At 40.6% G+C, this 26,222-nt stretch overlaps 1 protein-coding gene across 4 annotated transcripts; it reads left to right on the top strand.

Annotated features, from left to right (window-relative positions):
- Positions 1 to 1,053: 1,053 nt before the first annotated feature.
- On the top strand, positions 1,054 to 26,222 carry mllt1a (MLLT1 super elongation complex subunit a). 4 transcript variants are annotated; one of them, XM_030082806.1, is made up of 12 exons: positions 1,054 to 1,194; positions 12,871 to 13,051; positions 14,939 to 15,021; positions 17,435 to 17,578; positions 18,909 to 19,034; positions 19,715 to 20,365; positions 20,846 to 20,933; positions 21,103 to 21,214; positions 21,802 to 21,901; positions 22,341 to 22,406; positions 22,767 to 22,838; positions 23,391 to 26,222. In XM_030082806.1, the coding sequence occupies exons 1-12, from the start codon at positions 1,183 to 1,185 to the stop codon at positions 23,517 to 23,519; spliced, it is 1,764 nt and encodes a 587-aa protein (XP_029938666.1). In that variant the 5' UTR covers positions 1,054 to 1,182; the 3' UTR covers positions 23,520 to 26,222. The 4 variants fall into 4 exon arrangements, with proteins under 4 accessions (XP_029938666.1, XP_029938663.1, XP_029938664.1 ...); XM_030082803.1 differs by having other exon boundaries at positions 22,341 to 22,415; XM_030082804.1 differs by having other exon boundaries at positions 20,843 to 20,933.

Here is a 26,222-nt window from a genome sequence, read left to right as displayed (position 1 = left end):
AAACAAAATGCAAAAATACTGAAAAGCTGGAAAATGTGTGCTATGTGAATATATGTGTAAACTTAATGAACTCATATTACATTCACAATAAAACACCCAACAGAGTTTCTATAAAGTTAAGATTGGCAGAGATTCATTTATCAGTGGTGAAACAGCCTCTAGAAATTGGTGAACAATTTTGGAATTTGTTTGGGAAATTTTTAAAATGTGTTATTTACTGTGAAGATCCCCACCTTCTCTTATGTCAAATCTCATCATACCTATTCAGAGAAAATTGTGTGTAACTAGCAACATTGGATGATTGAGAGACACACAGACACACTCTGTCTCTCATTTCTTTTTAACAATGTTTCTACTTAACTGTTAATTTTGAACTTATATTCATATTCATCGTGACAACCTAATTCTCTGGAGATTGTTGCAGAGAACAAATATGTTGCCACTAAAGTCTAATTTTATCATCTAAGTTAGGTGGTAATTAAAATATGGGTTCACAGTAATTACCAACAACTGCATCATATTTCTATTCACATTACACACTCAGGCCCAACCTCCATAAGTGTGATTTGCATATTTTTGATGAATTGATCATGAGTTTCTAAGGCATGTGTGTCACACTGAAGCAGTGAAGTGTGTGTGCAGTGCAGCCACACTCTGGATGTAACACTGAAGTGCAACATCCTGGAAAATTCACATTAGTATGCAAATATAAAAGGATTGTGCGAGTTGCCTGAGTGAGTCTTGGCCCAGCATTTAATGGTCTTGATTCTGCATGCACTACTCAAATAGCGATATCTAAAATGTGAAAGTCCTGCTATTAATCAATTAGCCTGCTGTGCATTTTACAATTGAAACAGAGCTGCACCCATTGGGACACGGTTGCTGTCACTCGAGAAAACCACCAGAAAATGCTTTAATTGTATTTGCAGCTCGGCGGATGCCCCACCCCCCGCTCTCTCTGATTGGCTGCTGTCGCCCGAGCTTGAATTTGCCGCTTTCCCATTGGCCGGGAGAGCTTTCTGTTTTGGTTGCCTGCCAGCGGGCGTCTGGAAGGGGAGGAGAGGGGAGCCGTCTACCTTCCGCTTCTGGGCTGGATTGACACACAATGAGGAGCAGAGGCTGGGGAGACGCTCCACAAACGCCGCTGTAAATAAATACAACAATCAGTGAAGCCAGAGAAACATGGAGAATCAGGTACCGTGGCTTTTCGCTCTCCTCGCGCGGTGTGAACTTTTGGGGGTGAAAATGGCAGCCGGCAGCGTGCTGGCAGGGCAGGAATGAATCCTCTGTTCGCCAGAAGAGAGAGAAAAAAAAACGCTTCTGCTGCTAATGAACTCGTAGTTGTTTGGCTCTGGAGCTATGCTAACTGGCCACTCATACATCGGTATTTGCCGCTAGTGCTAGCCACAGTGTGCCACACCATTCAGCAGCGCCGCTGCGAGCAGGCACACAAAGAGACCCGCACCTCGGATATATCCTCCTGTGCTGCATTTAATAGCCACACGCACACTATTAGACAACCTAATAAAAGCCTCGCCGTGTCGAGGTTTGGTGGAGCTAACTATGCTAATGGACCTATAAGGAGTAGACTCGGCCGTGGGCTAAAAGCTAAGGAGCCACTACAAGGCGCCGGGGAAAAAGATTTGTCCTCCCCAGGTTGAGCTGGAGAGGCGGGGTGTTGTCTGCGCTGGAAGCGGCCTCAAACCTCCACATTGGGGGCTAATAAAACTAGGAATCTGCGCTCAACCTTTGAAATATCTGTGCATTATTTGCGAACGGTTGGTTAATGTTTAATGCCTGGCGCATTCATGGTTGTAAAGTAAATTGCGTGCAGCACGATGGAAAAGCTGAAGGATTCTCTGTGTGCAAAACGTTGAACTTGAATTCAGTTGTGATGAGCATTCTGGAATTGGATGATCATTATAAAAACCAAAAGAAAACCCGTATGGGAGACAGCATTATACCGAATACCTTTATATTTGCACATTTAATAATAATGCGTGTTTTAATATGCTCATTTGAGATTTGTCACCATCAAAATTGGCATTTTTTACTTAGCAGAAAACAGAAACGTGGGTAAACCCAATTATATATCTGCTTACAGTAAAGGAGACACTTCTACAGAATGGGTTTCTCTGAATGCCTGAGGTTATGCAGGACTGTATTTCAGATGGTTAGGCCACACACACCCATGGAAAGTGGCTCAGCCACTTTCTTGGAGCCAGTCTCCTTTCAGTATTGGGTTCTTTGAAGTTTTAACTACATCTGCAAAAGTGCATCCAGGAGAAGTCTTCTACTACAAGTTAAAAGCAATTGTGTCAGTCATGTCACTGTCAGATTTTCCTTCACACATCCAACTAAAAATGTAAATACATTATTTTAATTGTGAACTTTTGCATTATGAAATTTGAATATAAACGTCATTTACTTGTGATGTAAAACGGTGAAAGAAGCAACCTGCTGTACAAGTGAAGCAGTAACACGTCTCATGCGTGTTAATTGAATCACAGAAAAATGATCTTATTGAATATTCAAACATTTGAGTAAATCAGCCAATACGGTTAAAGTTTTTAATTTCCCCAGATTCTCTATTCTATGTGTTGAATATCCTGCAGAACCACCTGGAAACAATAGGTATCGTGTGTCTTCAGAGCAAAGGAAAAAAACAAAGCTGAGCAGGATGTTAATTGCCCCCAATATTAACAACCACCAAATAAAATGGGAGTCAAATTCACCTAATTTATGTGCTTTAATGAAAGTGCAGCAGAGCTGCTGTTAACGTGCCTGAGTCTTCCAGGACCATGGCATTCAATCACAACAGATAATCCATGAATCCCCTTCGTCTTTGGTCAGATTTAAATCACTCAGTATGAAGTGACCAATGCAGAGGTAGGTGTGGCTGCTCATCCTCAGCTGTCTCTCAACTTGGCTTTCTGCTAAATTCACCAAACTCTGTAGTGAGCAAACTGTGACTCTGTAGGTTGAATGGGTCATCTTCCAGTCAGAATATTTGTTGACTCTTCACCCTGTCAGTGCATCTAAGTGTCCATGCATAGCATTGAATGGCATTGTCCTTTTTACACAAACACTGAATAAATTGATTAAATTGATGTGCAGCAAGTATATCATGAGATTTAGGCCCTGTTTACATGATGTTTTCAAGAGGAAATGTGTAAACGGGCTCTGAATAAATCCTATTTGATCTTGTGATGCTGACCATTTGTAACATGCACCTTTGAAGTTGTACCTAGCACTTTATGGAAAACCGCAAGTATTGAAGGTAAATTTGTTAGAGTGACTAAACAACACTGTAATTTTTCTCAAAATGGTGTATGAAAAGCATCACAATGTAAGTTTACATAACAGACATGACACAAAGTAAGAATACTTTAATGCCAGTGAAGGTATAGAACATAATACACAAGTCTTCTTCAGAACAACATTTTTGAACGTAATCTATTGGTTTAAAATCTTTTGATAGGCATGTTTACATGAAGCATTTGAATTCTGAATGGGTTTCTATTACAATGATTGTTTTCAAGTAAACAAATCTTAACAGTGAGTCAGCTGAAGCTTGGAAAAAACTGACAATGGAAAAAGATTCGTTATTTGTAGAATGTTCATAGGAGAGCGGCTGGATATTGTTTGATGTGGTTGTGTGTGCCTTGTTTCAGATTCTTTATCCCAAAAAAATTATCAAAAAAGTTCAGACGACGAAAAACTTAAGTCCTAATTCTGGGATCAACATGTTCCAACATACATCATGCATTTAAAGATAAACCAATAGGTTTGCCTTACATTTACTTTAAAGGTGCATTAAGGAGTTTGCACGTTTTATGCGAAACACCGACCCCTTCAGGCCTTGGGCGTAACTGCAGCTTAATGAAACGCTCGTGTCTGTGACTTGCGTCCACGGAAGAGGGGGACTGCTTCCTTGCTCTTTTAGTAGCGCTCCAGTAAAATTTGAGTTTCTTTTGCCTGGTGGAGTCTGTGCTGGAGTTGTGGCAGTGCTAGAAGCCGGTCTTTTCTTACTTTCTGGAAGCTCTATCCTCAATACTGCTCGGTTGCTGCTCGTTAAACATCTGGCGGAGTAATGGCGGCCAAAACAAAACTTAAGGATATCAGGATATTAAAATCTTCAGGAAGTTACTATTTTGGGTGTGAATACAAGATGTGAAATGCCACTTTTGGGCCCGTTTACACCTGGAAACGTGTTTCAGGTGGTCAGATTACTTGTAGCGGGTTGACTGTCCACTTCTCGAAGTCATGCTTTTCGGGCTAACCACTGGATTATAGTTTGCATTACTACCTCTAAGTCACTTCTACTAAAAGGTCAAAGGGGCCAGCACACACCTCTTACCTCAGTCTGTTGTCAGAAAAAGGCTAGGATGGTATATTCTTCCCATTCCGCTATGAAGCTCTATGTTTCTGCAGACACTTGACATCAGTGGTCTTTTCCATAACTTTTACGAAACGTTGGAATCGTTGAAACCTAGACCAGTACATTCTCTTTAACGAAAACACGGTGTACACTGACGGTATGATGTATTTATGTACCAGGGTTTCACTCTGTGCTTTATAGGCCTGGCGGGCCGCCAGGCTTTACTTGCCCCTCCGCCAGGCGTCGCTGGTTTATTTATTGGTATGGTTTTTTTATGCACCAAAACAGTGATACCAAAGACGGTCTTTAGAGCTTTTAATCGCATCTGGTGATACGGTTGAAGGTGCAATGGCGACATGTTATGGTCGATACATGTCATGAACACATAGGAGGTCAGAGGTGAGGTGTATTTTCATCAGAGAGCCGCGGCTCGATGATGAGGCAGAGCCGGTGCGAGTTAGCATGGATATTAGCACGTCGTCAGAGCAGCCTTCTGTGAGCCGCGATGGGAAACATCAAACTAGCGGATTTAATCCAAAATTGTTAGTGTTATATCCTCAAAATGATTCACTGTCCAAACGGTGGAACTGCGGTGCTTCTGTTTAATGAACCGTCACGAACAACATGCTTCATCATTCTGGGGGACTCCATTCATACATATTCTTCTTCTACGTGCTTCACACTACGCTATACATCTAACTGTAACAATGCGCCCTCTGGTGGACTGAAGGAGGTACTGCTGGACTTTTGCACTGCTGTCAACTCCATATAAACAACAAATGCTTAAAGAACATAAGAATATTAATAACTGTAAGCAATCTAATAATTTTTCAATAATTTTTCTTCAGTTTTTCATTCAAAAAGTAGAAGAGATCACACAGTCCAGCAGATACCTCTTCAGCCTCTGAGTGCCCTGTTTTTACACCTTGATCATGTTTGCAATTTTTTATTTTTGTTAATTTATTTCACCTTGAAATGTGAACAGCAATGCCTTGTTTTAAGATTCACTAGGATTTAACTTAATTGAAAACAATTGATATTTATTGAAATTGTATTTTTTGTGTTTGTTAAACCTTTACTTTAAGATTGTGCCTTTTTGTAAGACTCTGCATTTAAGAAATGTTAATGAATGCTTACAATAACACAAAATAGTTATAATTTCAAAATTTCTGTCAACTTTTAACGTTTTTTTTTTTTTTTTTTTTTTTTTTTACATAAACATGGTGGGCTTCTCTAGCAGTCCAACCACCAGGCTTAGCAAGTTTTCTGGGGGAAACCCTGATGTACTGCTCTCCTGGTGCCCATTTGCGACCATTGAATGTTTACACTACAAAGCCTATGTGGTCAGATGTGTCCAAGACCACTTCAGGAAGTGGCTTGAATAAAAGTACTTTGATGCCTGTTTACACTTGTCTTTAGGGCTCCTCACATGTGGTTTGATCACCCGAAACGCATGTCGATGCCAGGTGTAAACGGGCCCTTCCAAAGTGCTGCACAGATTAAAGTACCTCATATATCCACAGCATTTAAAGCACTTACCACCAGATTGTGTTGAATCTGGCCTTTTTTCCTGAACATTTTCTGTCTGCTTCTAAATGAGGACTAGTTCATAGTCTCAGCAGCCTCGTTCCTTGGAGGAACTGGGGGTGCCAGGACAGAGTTTGGGGAAGGCAGTGGGAGGGAATTGTCAGAGGAGGCAAGTTAGTGCAGCTAATGGTTTTGGCTGAGAAGGACTTCTCTTAATTGGGGGTCAACAGAGAGACCTGCTGAGCAGGTTTCATAGCTGGCAGAGATCAGGTGAAGTCCACCATCCACACCTATGAAGACAACATGCACGGCTAGAAAATGGTTTTTATTAGTTGGAGTGGCCTGTTGGTCTCTTTGAATGTGGCCATGGTGGTCTTTGAACGTTGCCACAACCAAGTTGTATTTTTTTTTTGTTCAGCATTAGCATGTTAAAGGTCTATTAACATGAGGAAAAACCTAACCTGGCACTGACACTAATGGCTTTGTGCTTTTTTTACTACATGGTATATTAGGTAGTTGTAGTGCCGGGGGGAGGTAGCATCAGCATTGTCTCCACCGAAAGCTCCCACAAACTGGGTTTTACAATGTGGCAATTTTATTGTAGCCATGATAACGTGATAATTTGGGTGGTTTAGGGTTAGCAGCCAATGCAGTTCTGGGTGTCCATACGAAAGGCTAGTAATGTGCTTTTGGCCAAGTCCACAATGAATAAATCTCACCTGTAACATTTTCACTTTAAGATAACAGGACCTCTATAGGTTAACTTATCAACACATGGGTCATGAATTGCCCCACATCTGTGTAAGTCTATGTTTTTAAATCGGTTTTATCCGTCATTACTCTTAATTTGTGTGTACTGTTTGGCCAATAGCTGCTACTATGAAACCCAGAGTCACATGCTCTGTTGTCTAGTGAACCCTTGTCACTGCATCTGGACTGACGTGAAGGTTTGATGTCCTGAAACGTACTGACCAAATTTACAAAAGCAGTCTGGGGATAATATTGACGGGCACGTACATGCAGAGCATTTACCATTAGTTGCTGGTACATTGTTATAAAACTACTCCAGACATCACACTTAATTTCAGAGGCTGAGAACCTATGTACAAAGACAAGTCAATTGTTTTTCTAAAATGTTTAACACAAAAAACATTTGGCTGTTTACATGACAGTGGTATACTGTGTCACAGAAGACCTGCTTTTTAGAAACTGTGTTCTAAACTACAACATTTTCAAAATGCGCTGCTCTCCCTTCTTGTGTACAGAGAAACAACTTTTCTAGATCGCTGGGTAATGAACATTATGGCCATAGTAAATAGTTCTGCACTTGTAGATCAACAATCACAATGAAGGAATCCATGTGCGGTTTATTCTTTTGAATTTAACAGAATTGTGTACATTTTCTACAACAAGACGCATTTTCTACATAAATCAGACACTGAGTAGACCTATTAGATTAAGTAAAAAACTGTTAAAAAGGGCTTGAACATTTACAGAGTACTGTAGTCCATTAGCTATATAATGATATGAAAATTTCACATCACTGTTATTGTGACCAAAATTATCACGGCTATTATCGTGGTTTTGTTGTACTGTACTCATACCCACACTGAAATCATTTCATCAATTTTTTTTTTTTTTTTTGTAAGCAACATCACAAATGCAGATGTGCTTTAAAGATGGCACCTCATGGCCAAAGCCTTCATTAAGGATAAATTCACTCTGAACTACTCGGTTAAGTTGTGACACTAAATATTGTCGAAAAGCAGAGCTGGAGGCGCATCTGGTGCAGCGCTCAGCGACGCATATGCTGTACCAAGATGTTGACGCTGTTAATAGACGCTGAGATGTGGAAGGCGGCATCTAGTAGAATATATATCTGTTCTTTTGCAGCTAGAGCTATGACAGCAGGGTCAAGCTCGTGCTCCAGAGTGGGAATAGACCAAACATGCATCTCTTTGCAATTATTGTGCGTCTGGCCCAATTTTGAAGAAGCATTTGCACTCGTTAGTCATTGACAGCTATCGTAGACAGCAAACACACACATTACCCTGCCGCTGTATGTGTCGAGCCAGTGACATGTATTTTTCCAGGAGTGACGTTTGTTAACATTTATAACTTCAGTTTCCATTATTGACAAGTTAACGTACCTTGCACTTACTATAGAGCTGCGAGTGGTGGTCAAAGAGATGACTCATTAGAAGTGAGTAATCAAAGTACGGCAATCAAACACGTTTTTATTGATTAATGATATTTGAAATGGCAATAGTGTGAGAAATTTTACCGCAGTTTATCATGATATTGATAATCATTTGATACTCTCTATGTGGATGTGTTTATGGTTGTTTCACAGAAACACAGCACCCACTGGTGGAGTGGAATGTTAAACTGCAGGATCTTTGGTTTCTTGTGTCTCGATGTGAGCAGCAAACTTTGCCCACTGAGTGTTGGTTGGTCTAAATCTTAAATAAGTCTAAATCATCATCATTTTATAGAATACTCAATGCATGTGGGCTCTCTGAAAAACCTACCCCATTGGATGATGCACAACCATAAATTAACATATAACTGTTGTTTTGTCACTTTTGGGTTAACTCGGGTGCTCAAGCTAGTTTGACATCGTGTGGGCTTTTATCCTGCCTGGTCTGAGAAGTGCAACTCATCGTTGAAAAGTTATGAAAGTTTCATAAGGAAAATAGAACATGCTGAGACACAAAATCACAGGCAGGTATTTCAGCAGCCTTTAAAATCTAGTTTCAATGTTGAAGATTAGGATGAAAAGCTTGAATTTTTTGGGACAGTGTTAAAATACCTGTCTAAAAACTGGGATACATTTTTAATGTTTTCAGCACATTTTCCTTTTATTTGATTTGTCATCTAGTCTTAAGTAAAAATTTGCCTTAGTTCACTCCAGAAGCATTGCGAGTGCTAACAAAAATTATGATTTGGTGAAACGTTCTTGGATTGGAAGGTTTTTTTTTTTTTGAAGAAGAATTCATCTGATAGAGGCTAGTCTCAAGTCCAGCGTGTTTTATTTCGTTGAATCTGTTGCATGTTGGAGCATCTCGACACAGCTGGACATTTCATTGCTTCATGCGTGAATAGTGGAGGGTCTTGACCTTGTGTGCAAACACTGTGAGCTTTCATGTTTCCATGTCATTCTCGTGCGTGCGTGCGTGCGTGCGTGCATGTGTGTGTGTGTGTGTGTGTGTGTGTGTGAACTGTGCATTTGAGAGGACAGCATGAGTGCTTATGCCATTTTTTTGTTATCACCATACATTTATATGCATCCCATTTCCAAGGTTAACTTGTTTTGTTTGGGTGTCACACAGGTTGTTTGTAACCTTCTCTGTCATTCGGAGATCTGCTGCTTTCCAGTGGAAGCAGCACTTTAATGTCATTTTGTATCGTCTTAGTTTGAAGTAAAGGCAACTTAGCCTCCTATAAACATTGCTGCTGCAGAGATTGCTTATTCGTGTGTCATCTCCAAGGAAAACCTTCCGACCCTTATTTTGATCGGTTATTAGCTGAAAGAGATTAACATGGTCATGTGGGATGTTATTTACAAGGCTGTTGGGAGTTCATTGTTTTCATGGGAGCCGGTGTGTCTGCCAAAATTTGTATTTCCCTTCCACTGAGCGAGGGAGGGGGGAGGAGAGAGAGAGAGAGAAAGACTAGCACCTTAGCTTTGTTTTAAGTTGTGATAGAAATTAAATGTGTCACCTCAGTGTTGATCCAACTTCTTATTAGGAAGTAAGGAAGCAATTAAGAATTGCCTTTTTGAAAATTTGTTCTGTTTCATCCTCAGTGTTAGAAAATGGTATCGATAAAGACAAAATGATAGCATGCAGTCTTCAACATGCATGTTTTTACTAAATTAACCCACAGTATGGCTTTGATGCTGATGCTACTTCTCTAGCAGTAAGGTTGTTTTCCGTGCTGCGTCATTGATCTCTCCGGTTTTCTTCTTCCTGGATTGTGCTCCGCGGTCACATATTTAACAACCTCAGTGATGACTAGGGCACGGTTAATGACTAAAACATTTATTCTCACCACTTTAGTGTTATATATAAATTATAGCACAAGATTAAACCTTATCTGCACCTGTAGTCATCTTCATTGAAAAACACAAGTCTGTCCCTCAGTGTGAGTATTTTCTGTGATTCTGTTTTTTGTTTTGTATCTATCACATGCTGGTTAAATAAAACAGCACTGTTACATTGAATATTGAGAACTCTTAGAAACCTCATTTTGATGGATCAAGACACCTGTGTATTGCTTGGTACTGAAGCTGTTGGTAATTAAAGATTGGTTGTTGTTTTCATGTTCTGTTCATCATTTTAATGTTTTAGTTGCAGAAAATAAGCATAAAGAAGCCTTACCACACAAGTTGTCACTCGGTTTAGAAAATGGGAAGCTGAACATGGATGTGAGGCCGTCTTTGATTTTACTTACTTACTCCACAGATCTCAGTCCTCAAAATAACAGCTCATTAATTTTTTTTGGCAATCATTTAATCAGCTAATTTTTTCAGCTGTAATTTTTATGCCCCTGGGGATCTTTTTTGATTGTTGGCTGATATCCCACGTAGGGGAGCGCCTAATTATTATTATTATTGTTATTATTATTCATAAGTAATTACTCTTGTCAGTTTTAGTCCCAATGAATCAGTCAGTCTAAAAAAGATGTTTGGAAGCTTTTTTTTTTTATCTTCAGTCTATTCTTTCCCTTGCTCAGCAGTTCAACCCTTAAAGATGTTGAATTTACTCCTATATGTATCGATGAAATGGTCATTGATCGGGAGAAAATACATCAGTTAGGAGAATAGTCCTGGTTTTCAAATAGACTAATTGATTAATTAACTAACCGTTTGTTGTTACTCACTGCATCTTTTTCTTAGTTTTTATTTATTGACCGTCTTCCTCTTCCGGAGCTTGTTGTAATCCTGATTTTTATGTTTTGCTCTTCACAGCCCCGCTTTTTGCAGTCTCCTGGAGGGGGGAGGGGTTGCCGATGATTGCAGGGACTCCACAGCGGCTCGCTGTGGGTGTGGTGGAGTCTGGAGTTTAAGGGCATTACTGCCACAGAATGGCCGGGCATTGTGCCAGGCAGGGGTGGGTGTGGGTGTGTGCTGCTAGCGCTTGTGTTTCGGGGGGGGGGGGGCTGCAAAGCGCCAGACCAGCTCATCTCAATCCTGTCTCCTCTAATCCCCCCACTCAGTCCCAGCTCACGAGCTTCTCAGTGTGGGGGCCAAATCCCCCACATTCTTCGGTCCTCCCCTGGACATAAAGTGCCTTTCTGCCCCCCTCCTCCTGCACTCCATCGCCACAGTGTCATCCGTGTGGCGCGCTGCTGTCGTAGCTCGTGGCGGACTGAGGCACTACTACAGCGTGGACTAACCTTTTGAGATACGTCGGCTCAAGCGGCAAATTACTCTTGTTTCTCCTCCGCATTGTCCAGTCCTCGCATATATTCAGCGCTTCTGTTGTAAGAGGAATCAGCAGTTGATGAATAATGACCCTTTGGATTAATCTCACTACAGGCTTGCCTTATGTTTATTTCATGATTCCTCAGTTTTGCTGCTGTAATTTATCACTGCCAGGACCCGACACCCAGCTCTGACTTAGTCTTTTTCATTATCGATCCGTCTCATCGAATTCTCAGCGGTAATCATTTAGTTCATGTTTTCAACTCAGATATTCACACATCTGGCTAACATCGATGGATGTGTTTGAAAGGATCATTTCAATGTTCTCAAGGAATGGTCTCACATGCTGCTTATTCTCGGCATCATGTGTTTTAATAATTATTCAATAATTGAATTCCAGATCTTTTCTTATATAATGTCAGTGAAGACAAAGCGATTTGAAAAGGACTGTCAGTGTGTGTCTTGATTAGAGAGATGTATTACCACAAATATTGTGATATGATAGATTTCTACTGAAGTTTGCTCATCAATCTTACCTGCCCTTTATTAATTTTTGGGTTGTGAGGCGATGGAGCTGATCCCAGCCGACTATGGGTGAAGGCTGTTTGAGTCCTGGACAGATCACCAGTCCGTCATAAGTCAACACAGACAAAAGCGCCCCTCCTTCTGTTGAATTATTTCTTGCTGCAAACATAATTTATGCAGTCTTAAATTTGACGAGATTGATCAATTTCAATGTATTCAGCATCAAAATCTTCAGCATATCAGCGTGTTCTTTGAAGGATACTTGTTCCTGCGTGGTGGTTTTTTTTAATTTATTTGTATTTTTTTTTTTAAGGTAGCAAACCAAAGTTTCGCCCAATATAACAAATATGTAAAAACAGAGGTGTCCAGTCTTGGTCCATGAGGCTCGGCATCCTGTATGGTTTCTCTCTCTCACTTGCAACACGCCCACTTGTAATGGCAGTTTTGTTATTGCAGGGGTTGTTTTTCGATCTTGATGATGAAGCCATCATTGGATGAAGGAGAAATTAAACATAGAAACGTCTAAAACATGCAGAATGGCCCCCGGCCCCAGGATTGGACACCTTTTTTTCGAAAACACCCCAGTTCTAAAACAGTTATTTCCCCCGTCAGCCATGAGGTGTCAGTGTTATCGGTATTCCTCAGAAATCAGGGGGTGAGGTTGTGTCAAGTCACTTTTCACTGAGTTTGCAAGCTTAACCAACAAGACGCTGAGGACTATACTGTCCTTTTGATTGAAAATCCGCTAATTGCTTTAATGTGCTGATATGCTCAGTGAAAATGACTGCAGAAGCTAATGTAGCTATTAATGCTAAACTCTCAGTCATCGTGGCTCTTAATAGTTAATTTGAGATTTCAGTATTTCAAACATCACTTTTGTGACAGATTTTAGCTTGTAGAAAGAAATCCTTTCAGCGTGCAGGTTACACGACATTGCTCAAGAGAATTTTGGCTCTCGCCCCTCGCCATTTCCTGTTTGTGTTTATGCAGCATTGTTTTCTGTTTTCAGTGTACGGTGCAAGTCAAGCTGGAGTTGGGCCACCGAGCTCAGCTGAGGAAGAAAGTGACGTCGGAAGGTTTCACCCACGACTGGATGGTGTTTGTCCGAGGGCCAGAGACGGGCGACATCCAACACTTTGTAGAGAAGGTTGTCTTCCGCCTGCACGAGAGCTTCCCAAAACCCAAGAGAGGTACGACGGAGTATCCACAGCTTGTACACAATAACTGCAACTAGGTAGCTGCCATTACAGATAACGGTGAAGATTTGAAGATGAGAAAGGCACCAAATAGAATGCAATCATTCAAAAAATTATAAGGATCAGATTGATCACTTTATGAAGCTGAAAAGTTTTTTGCAGATTGCACACTCTTTTTGGACCACATGTTTCCCAGAATTTTGATCACATTTTAGGTTCTTTAATTAATTTTTTTTGTAAAAGATAAAACTAAGGGTAGGCTTTTGGAGAAATGCAAACAGACCAGTAGCATTCAACTACCAACTCCTCAGAACTCTGACATTCTAAGCACAGAACTCCATAGAAAAGCATCAGAGCTGTCCACACTTTTGTTTTCTGGGCTATTTAACTAATTTAAGGCCAAATTTTGGTGAAACAATGCACCTGGGACACATGCGATGTATCCCTAAAGAATGAGCAACAGTGTTTATTTCAGTCCATTTTGTAAGGCAATGTCTTGTAAATTCTTAGCATTTTAGTCATATAATATCAATCATACAACCCTATTCAATTCAATTCAATTCAATTTTATTTATATAGCACGTTTAAAAAAAACAACTTCCGTTGACCAAAGTGCTGCACAGCAATACAGAAGTAAAAGAAAAGGATAAAATAACTAAATAAAGTAACGGGCTCAGCTAAACATAATTAAAAAAAAAAAAAAAAAATACCCTAGCAGAAATGAGCTTTACTTAAGCTAGCCACCTAGCTTACCTGATGATTTTTGGCACAGTTTGAACTTCTGCAGTAGTTTGAGAAACATCTGCATTGGTTTTAGCTCACCAGGATAAAAACAGGCAGTCAGCTGCGACAGGTTGTCTGAGTTGTCCTAGTTAGCAACAGTCTCTAAGGGGGCGGGCCATAGACAAAGGTCACTCGTGCACATGCTTTGTAGAAACAATTCAATTCAGCAGACATGTACACAGATACACATAAACTTGCAGATTTGTATGGACACACATTTTTTTTAATAGAGGCAGACTGCTGAATGTGTACACACTCATACAGAATGGCCATGTTGACACGAGTTTAATTTCACCTTTAATTCTGAATAAAACTTCATTCTGCTTAAAAATGGCCTAATTCTGAATGAAGATGACTGAAAGCTGAAATCCAGATAAAGTGGCCTTCCTTTGTCCTGTCATGATGACGCACAGATTCCATATGGCTGCCCGGAGCAAGCTTTTGACTCAGAGATGATATATTTAATGGGAGCCTTAGTAGACATGGATATGATGAAAAGAGTAGATGAATGGAGGCATTAAAATGAAGAAGAAAAGCTGCAGCATCAAAGTTAACGGAGAAAGGAAAAAAAATGCAGGAACTGGAGTTTGTTTTCTTCTAGAAGACGTAAATACGTCACTTCTGCCCTCAGTCAAATCAGAACCCTTCCCAACCTCTAGATCTTTGGCAGAATTAAACAAAAGCGAATGTAAACCTTAATTCGGAATTAGTTTTTCCATGTAAACGTGAAGCAGAATACTTGAATTCCAAATTAAATTATTTTTTCATAATTTCTTTCTCATCTCTTAATGTGACAGATATATATGGTTGTCTATGTAGAGCTGCTGTTCAACACATCTACCCCCCCCTTTCTCCTTTAGCAAGCCTTTTTCAAATAAATAGTCTGTCATCAGACACCGGAAAGCTGATACTGACTCATTCATTTGAATCAGGTGTGTTGCTGAACACTGCCTTTTAAAATGCCGGGCAGCAGTACTAAGAAGCTGCGACTGAGACAGGAATTCATTGTTTTAGGTTTTTCATTTTTACATAGAATGTTGCTAATATTTGGATGAAATTTAACGACTGTAACATTGGTGTGTCTGTGTCTGTCCCCAGTATGCAAGGAGCCGCCGTACAAAGTGGAAGAGTCGGGCTATGCTGGGTTCCTCATGCCTATTGAGGTTTACTTCAAAAACAAGGTAAGAAGCAGAGGAGCGTGGTCCTTTTTAAATACTGTGCATGTTGTTGTTACTTGTTGTAAATGTTCACTCACCCAGACGGGATTAACATTCCAGTTTTTTTTTTTTTTTTGTGCTCCATCACACTTTTTTATTAATGATAATCTGAGCTGCTAGTATGAAGAAATAAGGTTAAAGCTAACATTTTGTGGACAGGCACAGATCTGTTTGGAAATAAATGAACACCTCTGTATTTTTTTTTTTTTTTTTTTTTTTTTTTTTCATAAACCAAGTAGAGATACTGATAAGCAACATGTGCTTTGCAGGGCTTACGATCAGATCACAGGGAAGTTAAATGTTAACAGACACTCACTGTCTCTCACCAACATGCTCAAGGAGGAATCTTCCAAATAAAGCAGTGTTCAGTTTCCGAGGTCTACTTGAGATTCTACAAAATATCATGATGTTGTTTTAAGTGCAAATATAATTTTGACGACCTCTGGCAAATCCTCTTAATCCTGGCAAGAGGCGCCAGGTTGCAAGCTCCTGTTTGACTACGTGGTGCTGATCAGTTATGCTTCCTGCTGCGATTACACATGTGTAAATCTTTGCAGAGATCTGAATGAAGATTCTTCCCTTTATTGGGAAAGAAAGATCAGATAGCAATAATCAAAAAAATTACATTCAGCTGCAAGTGAGTTTTCTTTTTTGAGGTATACTTTATGTTAAGAGAGGGATCAGTGTGTACTGTTCACTTGTGATTATGAATATCACTGGAGTCGTCCTCGTAAACACTCTAGATCAGTCACAATCACTGATCTGGAAACTGAAAAAACCTCCAGTCTGATTGGGGTTCAAACATCTACAGCTCTCCCACACAAATCATAATAAGAAGGAATCAGCTTTTCTGGAAGAATCTACCCATGCTAATCAGGCTAATTCATTGAATTTATCAACAGAACTCGGTTTCCCTTTTACCTCATGAGGCCTAGATTTGGTTACTGCCTCAAACCACATATAATCAGATTGCTTAAGTATGTATAAAAGCAATGAGCCTCTGGTGGAGCAGTATGCGTAGACTGCTTTCTCATCAGGAAAAAGCAATAAAAAATGGACTCCTCAGTACATTAGATGTGCAATTGTGTTTGTAAAATACCTCTCGTGGGTTGACTCATATTGTCACTGTTTGCATTGGAAATAAAACGATCTGGTGGCTTTATGTCTACATGAAGCTTTTAATTGAACATCGGGGGGGAAAAAGCCTCTTTACTCTCACTACAAGGTAAGAGTGGTGCTTAGAGGTGCTTGCAGGATAATGTGCCCTCAACTCATGCTGTGTTTGTAATGCTACACCTTTGGACTGCACACATAAAACACTACATTTTTTCTTTCATATTCAGTTAAAGATAGCAGACTCTTCTGTCAGGAAGGGGAAAGTAAATAGAAGCTATTACTCCATCATCAATCGTCATCATCGTCACTTCCAAATGTATTGTTCCTGTGAAGTCTCTTCAGCACATCCTCTGCCCTACTTCTTCTTTCTCTGCTCAGCTGAGCAGCCACTCTCAGAAATGTGTTTTATAAGACTGACCTCTTCAGCTTTGTTTGATTTGGTTCTCTAACTTTTCAATGTGTGCCACCTCAGAAAATATTGATCTCTCCACTAATATGACTGACCTGAACACACAGTAGCGGAGGCTGACCTTATTAGCTATGGACTTATTACTTTATTACTTACCTACTTTCTTTAAACATAAATTTCATGTTTGTTTTTTCATCCTAAGTTTTGTACCGTTTTAATAATAAGTTTTGTTTGAGTATATTCCAATGTTAACATTCCAAAACTGTCACATATTCTGAAATTCTGAAACATACTAAAAATCTCACGCATTGTAATATTGTTGCACATTCTGAAACTGGCACACATTTTAAATCTATTAAACATTAAAAAAACTCAAACATTCTGAAACTTTGAGCACATCAAACACATTGAAAACATTGTAAGATTGTAACACACTGTAAAACTGTCAAATATGACGAAGACATTGTATTAAGTTGGTCTACATGGCAATTTATTTTGAAAGAAAATACAAACGGTCTAGCAGGAAATTCTTTCTTTGTGTTGATTTGATTCTCAATTAAGGCACTCTGGTAAGAAATCAGTCCCTCCAGGAAGTTAAAATGCTGCAATTTCAACAATTAAATTAAATGTAATCAATCTCAGAATTCTTCACCACCAAAGTGAGCGGATGCACCACTGGTAGTTCATGTGTTACAGTTTGAGAATCTCGTTTTCGATTAGTTCAACCTTTATTATCCTCTATGAAATGTGTAGCTTATCAGTGTGATGTATGCAGACCACTGTTGCAGAAAGAAAATAATTGTTTTGATTATTGCAGGTGGTACAATTCTTTTTCCTGTTTCTGTCCTTTAGGAGGAGCCCAAAAGTGTGTATTTCAACTACGACTTGTTTCTTAACTTGGAGGGAAACCCACCAGTGAACCACCTACGTTGTGAGAAGCTCACTTTTAACAACCCCACCAAAGAATTCAGGAGAAAGCTGATCAAAGCTGGAGGGGTAAGCCTGGCTGACACTCTGGCTCTCGGCCCGACTGACTGACAAACTACACAGGACGGTATTTCACCATGAATTCTCAGGAGGTCTTTTCAAGTCACATCAACTGATTTCACAAAACTTCCTTGACAGATTTTCTAGGATTTGCTCTGTATGCCATGACAGTGCTGCCCAACAGTTATTGTGCAGCTCAAAAGCTTTTATTGTATTTGAAATATGAACATTTTATAAAAAATAAAATTTTCATTCTGCACTAAAAAGTGCACTCAAGACTGCTATTGACCTATAATGCCAGACGCTTCAATCTTTCTGGGTTTGCTTAATGCAAATTTTGATCACAGTGGCTTGTTCACTCAGATATGGCCTGCTGGTACGGATGATTAAGACCTGTGTTTTCATACCTATCCACATCAGATTTATTTTTTTTTTAATTAACATATCACTAATGTGTTGCTGATTCATACATAAGATGTCTGGCAGAAACTTTTTCATTCATGTGAAGCAGTAACATGTTTGAGAAAACACTGTTTGTGTGCAGTTAAAACAACTTTGATCTTGGACTAGATAACAACAATTTAACTGCTTATATTTAGTGCCAAATATTAGTTAAAAAAGAAAAGATGTATATTATAATTAAAAACATAATTGACCAAACCTTTGCTTTTGGTGGTAGTAGAATATATTTGAAGCTGAATACTTTTTTTTAAAAAAAATACCATAAGTTACTGTTGATGGACTTTAGGAATGCACTTTGGATATTATTTTGGGGAAAGCAGCTGTGAAAGTTTACAAAATATTGTCCTGTGAAAAATAGAAAATATTCTTTTTATTTAACTCAACAAGTGACTCGTTATGGTGCTGATCGGCGGAAAGGTAACCTAACACAAAATGTAATTGACTGAATGCGATGATTGATCTGTTAGGACATTTTTTGTACTGCTGTAAATAGTTTGAGTTACATTCTCACAGAGGGATTTACAATAAAGTTACATTTAAGTTTACAAAGAAAGTGTTAAAGAAAGCCCATCTGATAGAGATGTCACGTGGTTTTGGTTGATTCTGATTATTGTAGCATCAGCCGTCAGTTTCAGGTCTCCTGTGGGGTTTTTTTTGTTTTGTTTTTTTAATCATGTCGCAAAAAAAATTTTCACTGCCAAGCCAGGGAAATACGTGCTTAAAGATTACTTTTTTCACAGAGTTGGATTTTTTTTTTCTCCCCCTCCATGAATCCATTCAGCCCTTTCAAGATAGGATGAGGGAAAATGTTACAGTGAAATATTAGTATAAAAAAGACAAAAACAAATGACTGGACGTCTTGTCTCTTGTCCTTCAGGTGCTGGTGGTCCCTGAGGGGGCTGAAGCTGTGTCCAGACCCAGTCCGGACTACCCGATGCTGCCCACCATCCCCCTCTCAGCCTTCTCGGACCCCAAGAAGACCAAGACTTCTCATGTGTCAAAGGTCAGTGAAGTAGTCTGGGTTGGTGGAGTATTAACCTTAATGTGAAGACTTGAAATGATCTCACCAGCAGGAGACACTTCTTTTAAAAACAGTTTGGATAAATGCCACCAGCAAAATCATTAAAACAATCCTCAGACCGGGTGGCTGACTCAGTCGTATAATGGGTACCAGCTGTTTTTGAGCATCTGTATGCAGAATTGCTCAGCTTGCTTATCTTCCAGGAGAGGGGGAGATATCATGAGAAAACAGGAAACGGAACCCCTTTACATTTTCCACTGTTGCATCCGCTCTTTAATCAAGCTGCGGTCCAGATCTCAAAAAATCCTGTCTGTCGACTAAATTCTGTTATTGTGCACAAATGCACAGTAACTTTGTTCATCCTTTTATTGTGCTGCATTTAGCCATCAGAAAGGCTTTGGAGGAACCCAGACTGTACCAGGGTTGTTTTTAATCTTGGTCCTGCGGGGTCGGAGTTCATCATGTTTTCGATGTACCTCTACTGCAACATGTCTGAAATTAAGAAACTCATTGCAAGCAGATTTGATGGAGCAGTAAAGCCTCTATAAACACGCAGAACTGGTTGAATTCCAGAACCAGAACAGGACATCTCTGGCCCATGAAGTCTTTGATTGGAAAGCTGGGCAATGGCAACAGCTGATCACTGTGTTTTCTTCCTCCAGGAACCCAGCAAAGATGGAAGTGGTGGCAGCAGCAAAGGACCCAAACCACACAAGCTGACCAAGGAGCACCGTGAGCGCCCCCGTAAAGACTCTGAGAGTAAATCCACGTCAAAAGGAGACAATGATCGAGATGGAAGCAGCAAAAGCGGCCGTGATCTTTCCTTATCCTCGTCATCGTCGAAAAAGCCGTCAGACATCAAAGTGAAAGAGGAGGTGAAGGTCCTTCCCAAGGCTGCCTTCAAGGAGCCCAAGCTCACCCTGAAGGAGTCAAAAATGGACGGCATGTCCCCGAAAGGAGGGGGGGCTGGGAGCGGAGGGGGCGGTGGGGGAGGAGGCGGAGGAGGGCCCGCGGATTCCAAAGCCCCGGGGAAACGGCCCTCCACGGTGGAGTCGCCGAAGCCCAGCGCCAAGAAACAGAAGAAGGGCAGCTCCGAGGGCCTGAAGGGGCCGACCGGCGGAGCCTTCACAGGGACGTCCCCCCGTGTGTCGTCCTCATCCGCAGCCAGTCAGTCGTACGGCGAGAAGAAGCAAGGCAAAGGGAAAGGACGCTGGCACAAGAGCAAAAACGAAGCTCAGGAGTTGAAAGAGCCCAAAAAACCTCCCGAGTCTGAAGAGTCGAACTCAGAAGATGAAGCATCTTCGAAGTCTGAGGTACGAAAAGAAGACGCTTCAACAAGAGCACAGGCACACAAATCATCCAAGTGTCATGGAGAAGAAACCATTTATATTGAATGAGTTTAAATTTCAATTTACAGAACATCCCAATCAAACAAGTGTTAAAATTATTTGTTTGATAATGGTTGTTTCCTTCTGCATTAAAATGCTGTAAGTCTGATATTACTATAGCTGGATAAAATACACCATTACTGTCAGCAAATTGTTCTGCTTTTAATTTGACATCATTGTTTTTTCTGCAGAAAAATTCAGCAGTATTGTGAAGTAATAGTGAAGAGTTATATTTTCCTGCACATGTGCTTTTGTTTTGACTGACAGTAGGCTGGATACGACTAAAAATGTGATATTTTGGTTTGGGGTCTGTTTAATCAGTGGCAAAGTGCTATATAGGTGAAATCCATTAACCGTTCTCCCACTCTGCAACCCCTCTTTTTCTTCTCTCCCTTCTTACAGCAGTCGGCTCCCTCCAGCCCTTCCAACTCCAGCTCCAGCTCTGACTCCAGCTCAGACTCGGACTTTGAGCCAGGACAGAAACAAGGTCAAGGTACAGTTCGTTTAGCTCATCTCACATTTTAGAGAACAGTGAAGTGGCTTTTAATAACATTTCTGAAAAAAGAAAGAAAAGAATTTCAAATATAATCATAGAAATTTAAAATATGTTGAGTCTTCTGAATAGAGGAAACTGACAGTGTGGCATGACGCTGCTCTCTCAGGCCCTCTGCGCTCTATGGTGGAGGAAATCCAGTCAGAGGAGTCAGATGACGACGACAGCAGCTCCGAAGAGGAGACGCCCATCAAAACCAACCCGCCCAACCGTGACTCTCGGTCAGTGTCTTTAATGCTTCTTTCAGCTGTGAGGCATCATAGAAGCTGGTAGAGCGGATTCGCTGACAGGACGCTCCAGACAGATGAGAAACTCTCTTAAAAAGACAAATTATCTTGTCTTCAGACTGAACTTCGATGTGTAGCACGAGTTTTTTCTGAGAGGTTTTTCAATACAACCTTTAATGAACCACAACTCCAGACCTGTGTCTTACTTTTGTTTGATTTTTAATAGTATTATTGTTGCATGTTTTTCAGATACGGTTTATATTTTTCAGTCCGTTTGTCAAGGATTGATTAGGAAAAAGAGTTGAATCAAACTTCTTGCATAAAGTTTTTTTTTATTATTTTTTTTATGATAAATTATAAATTCATCACAGTGCACCATATGCACCACTCACCATCGTATTTAGTGTTTGATATCAATAATGCACCATGTTACTGGTTCAATAAAGTTAGAAAACAAAAGTTAAATTCTTGATTGTGAAGGTGACGGGTTGCAATTCAGACACACAAATGCAAACACGACGCATGTTCGCTCTGTCGGTGTGCGAGACTGACCTCTGACTCGTCCCACCTTCCCTCATCAGACTCAGCCTGGACAGCGAGAGCGACAGCAGTGACGGCTCGCATCGCCCCAGTCGAGACCCCGCCCCACCTCCTCAGAAACACAGCACCTCTAATAACAAAGTGAGTCGCAGCGCGCTCGCACTGCTCGCTTTATTGATAAGAGTTGTGCACCAAGACCTGAGAGCACGAACTCGTATTGTTAGAAAAGTTCACTCCTCTCTACAGCTGATTTCATTAACATTATTTTAAATACTTTTTATTTTTTTAAACAATGCTTGGCAAAAAAAAAATATGTTTTGAACTTCAGGAGTTAAAGGTTTCTTTCTATCATTACTATAAATATGCTTTTTTCTTCCTTTTTTGAAATTTTTTTGTATTAAAATCATATTTTTAAGTGATTGCTTTTTACATGCAGAACAACAAATGAATATAATAGAAGTAAAACTAAACCACGGTGGACTGAGCGGTCATCTGTACTGTAGGAAATCACAGAGTCCCACATCAATGCCAACATTTTCTCTTTTTTTCTTGTTTTTTTTCCCCCTCACTTTACTTGTAGATGTCAGTCAGAAAGAGTCCAGACTCGTTTCGCTCAGAGAAAGTGATGAAGAAGGGATACGACAAGGTAGGAAGGGTAAATCAAACTTTTTATGCTTAAACTTTCACACACATTCAACATTTTGTCAGTACAGTCATGAAGCTGTAATACAGTGATGGTCAGTCAGTTGATTCAGCGGTTCGCATCAAGTGATTGACTTCAGACGCTTTTGGAAAAATCTTCACATCTTTCTAACAAGATGAGGAAAAAAGCTTTGAAAAAAAAAATTAACTTCACAGCTTTGAAGTCCCTCAATGAATTCTGGCAAAAAAGTGCATATTTAGCCTAAAGTGAGAAAACTGACAAACATTGAATTCACTTAGGTTTGACTCCTGTTTTTCTTTAAATCGCCTGTAACCGAGTTTATTCTCATTTATTGTCGTGAAGGCCTACACAGAAGAACTGGTGGATCTCCACCGCAGACTGATGGCATTAAGGGAGCGTAACGTCCTACAGCAGGTTTGTGTCCCCGTGTTCATCTTGTCTATGTGAATGTGTGTTTTAGTATGAAAATGTGAGTTTCAGTCTTTTTTGAGTGTGGGACTTAAGTGAATCCAGGTAAGGAAATTGCAAGATCTCAGCGTTTATTGACCCAAAAGAGAAACACAAAGCAAATCAGACTTTTGAAGAGCAACAAAACAGAAGCTTTTCGCATCATAAAAACTATTTAAGGACAAAAATAACCGCAGCTTCTCTTTCCAGTTCATCCCAATCCTCATTGTATTTGGTAAAAAATGACATTAGACCGATCATGAGGTGGGACAGTGCCACTATCGCTAAATTCAAGTCATGTGAAAGAATCATCTTGGTGCCAACACAATCGTTCGAAATTACATTCAAATGTTTTGTTTTTTCTGAACAGTTTTTCTTTGTGTATGATATATAGTGTATATACAATGTTGTTTGAATTCTTCATTTTCCTAACCTGAGTTTAGGTTAGTTTCTAGCAGAAAGCCTATGATACTGTAGAATTGTTTACCTTCATCACATGATTTGATCTTCTGATGTCAGATCGTCAACCTGATTGAGGAGACGGGCCACTTCAACGTGACCAACACCACCTTTGACTTTGACCTCTTTTCACTGGACGAGTCCACTGTCCGCAAACTACAGAGCTACCTGGAGGCCACGGCCACGTGACAGCGAGTGGGAGCCAGCGTGTGGACGATGGCGGCGACAGCAGAGGTAGCCACGCCGCCTCCTTCCAAACTCTCTGAGGAGGAGACGAGCGGCGGCGTCTGTTGTAGCCCTCTCATGGGCGTGACTGAACCATCAAACGGCTACCACACACACAGAAACACACGAGCAAACACACAAAGCACACACAGAACCACAACACCACTATCACGCGGGGAAAGAACTGGAGGAGGAAGGAGCGCCGTAGCAGCTGAACTCCGTCTACAGTCAGGACTTTCACCACACACCTCTCATCTTGAGTCTGTGCAGAGCTGTGGAATTCACCCCACAACCCCCCCTTCAGCCTCCCGCACTCACACTGCTCCCCTCTCTGCAAACCTAGCACCCCCCCCTCTTCTTCCTCCTCGTGTTCTTCCTCCTCTTTACACGCACACTCCTCACTCGACAGAACACTCCAGTTCTCTCCCCCGTCTTGTCAGCTGGAGCTCATTTCTCTCCCGACATGCTCTCCAGTCCTCTGTGTGGGTCTGTGTGCGTCCGTGAGCACTGCGGAGGGTTCAGAGGAGCTTGTTTTCTTTGTGGTTACTGACTTTTCTTTGTTTGTGAAGTTCGAGCACAAACAGCCACCTGTTTCATTTCTCCCCCGAGCACACACACACACACACACACACCGATGGACGCAAATTCAGGTAGCACTTGATACGTGGTAATGCTGGTTATCTAAACATTGGTCAGACGGCCTGAAACACACTATGATGTACCTATAAAGAGATGATTGGGAATATACAGCAGTATTGAAACAATACAGTATAAGTTTAAATACTAAATGATACTAAAGGATAATTTTGTATCGCTTTAAAATACTTCTGGCTGATGTCTTTTAGTCTTAGTCGCTACTTGCTAAAGCCTTCAGAAGTCCAGGTAAACAAAACCGAGAAAAAAATTCACGTGCAGCAGCATCCAGCGACATGGGAATGTTGCACACAAAATCATCTGTGGCCATGCATGTTGCAGTGATGTTCTCTTTGAAAAGTTGTCAGATGATCATTTTAGTTTTTAAACGCAAAATGACTATTTTTTGTTTGTTTGTTTGTTTTTTCCCGTAAAGCCTCATGTTTGCTTAAACATTGATTTTATGACCATGTCTTAGGTTGTTCATGGTGTGATGCTGGGGTCTGAAAACACACTTAATATGTGTCTTCAAGCTGTATTTTTCTCCCCACATCCAACCAAAACTTTTAAACAACGGATTGAATTATGGCTTTTATAATTGGCGTTCAGAGTTTCCCAAGTTGACATAAATCTGAAACAATTTTTTTGATTGTGTGGCAGAAATTTCAATTTGTCACAACGTTGAACATTTCCTAGAAGTTTTTATGCTATTCGGTCCCTGTTTTAACTTAATTTAAAGATGCTTGGTGCTGTTTTCAGGCATTAATTTTAAGTCATTTGGAGGTGTGGATGTGTATAATAAATAAAAAGCAAGAACAGAGCAACTGTACCTGAGAATGTCCTAATTCAATGCAACCAGATAAGTGTGAACACGGGAAATTAAGCTTTGTCTGGTTCTCAGACAGCATCGGTCTCTTTCAGTCTCTACATCTGGATTTATGATTTCAGAATGACTGGTAAACCAAGCCGATTGCTAAAACGTTTTTCTTTATTCTGCACATTAACCTTAAGAGATGGCATTGCGGCTCATTCTGGGCTCATGCTAAAACGGTTCTCTGCTGCTGAACTCGGGTCAAAATGTCACTCGGTTGCTTTCTTCACTACTTAATTGTGGAGAATGTATCTGGACGCCACGACGTATAGCACGGCTGTGTCCTTAAGTCAGAAATGCACAGTGGAAGTGATTTAAGTATTCATAAAATTACTGCCTCTTCACATGTCGCTTTGCCTTTTTCTCATGCAAAGCTGCAGTTATAAGCTCAGTCCTGTTCCACGTTTACATGGGCCCTGTATAACTGGATTGTAAGGTGAAGCGGATTGTAAATGTGTCATATATAAACACCTGAGTGGATCCGCTTCGTATTTCATATCCGATTGTACGAGTGTGAGAGTGTTCCCTCGTACGTAGTGACGTGACGACGTGCCCAGTAAACGGGAAGCAGGAAAGTCAGAAAACAAGCAGAAGAACCCGATGGTGGTGGAGAAGCACTTTCTTAATACAAACTCTGAGAGAACAAACACTGGAGAGGCGAGATGGCCACAAATCGCGCAACAGTGAGTTCAAAGAGCTCCGTAGCAGACTACTAGCGACTGCCCGGCCAGTGTTATGGATTAACTGGTTACCGTGTTAACGAGTGACTTTGGAATTCTGTGTAAACACATGCTGGTAACAGCAGATGTTAAAATACGACACAAAAAGACTCTAAACTTAGAAATTTACTACAAGTTTCAGTCTGTATTTCAACATCCGTTGGTCACAAGTTACCACGGACACCAGTTAATTCGAAACATCAACAGGTGGAGCCGAGCCCCGGTGCTTTACACCAGGATGTGCCACTCGGCAGGGCGCTACCCCGGCCAGGGGAGAACTCGCTCTTTGAGGCGCGTCTCATGGAGATGTAACATTTTTTGAGATATCCAGCAGATAAAAATACTCTGCTCGACGCTGAGGACTGCTGGCTGCAATGCTAAAGACCTGAAAGTTCCGAGAGAGACTTTGTGCGCATGCCACAGGATGCTGAATAATCCGCTTCA

This window comes from Salarias fasciatus, chromosome 23 (assembly GCF_902148845.1).
Source record: "Salarias fasciatus chromosome 23, fSalaFa1.1, whole genome shotgun sequence".
NCBI classification, from domain to species: domain Eukaryota; kingdom Metazoa; phylum Chordata; class Actinopteri; order Blenniiformes; family Blenniidae; genus Salarias; species Salarias fasciatus.
Note: the sequence above shows the minus strand (reverse complement) of the source record. Positions and strands in the feature narration are given on the sequence as shown.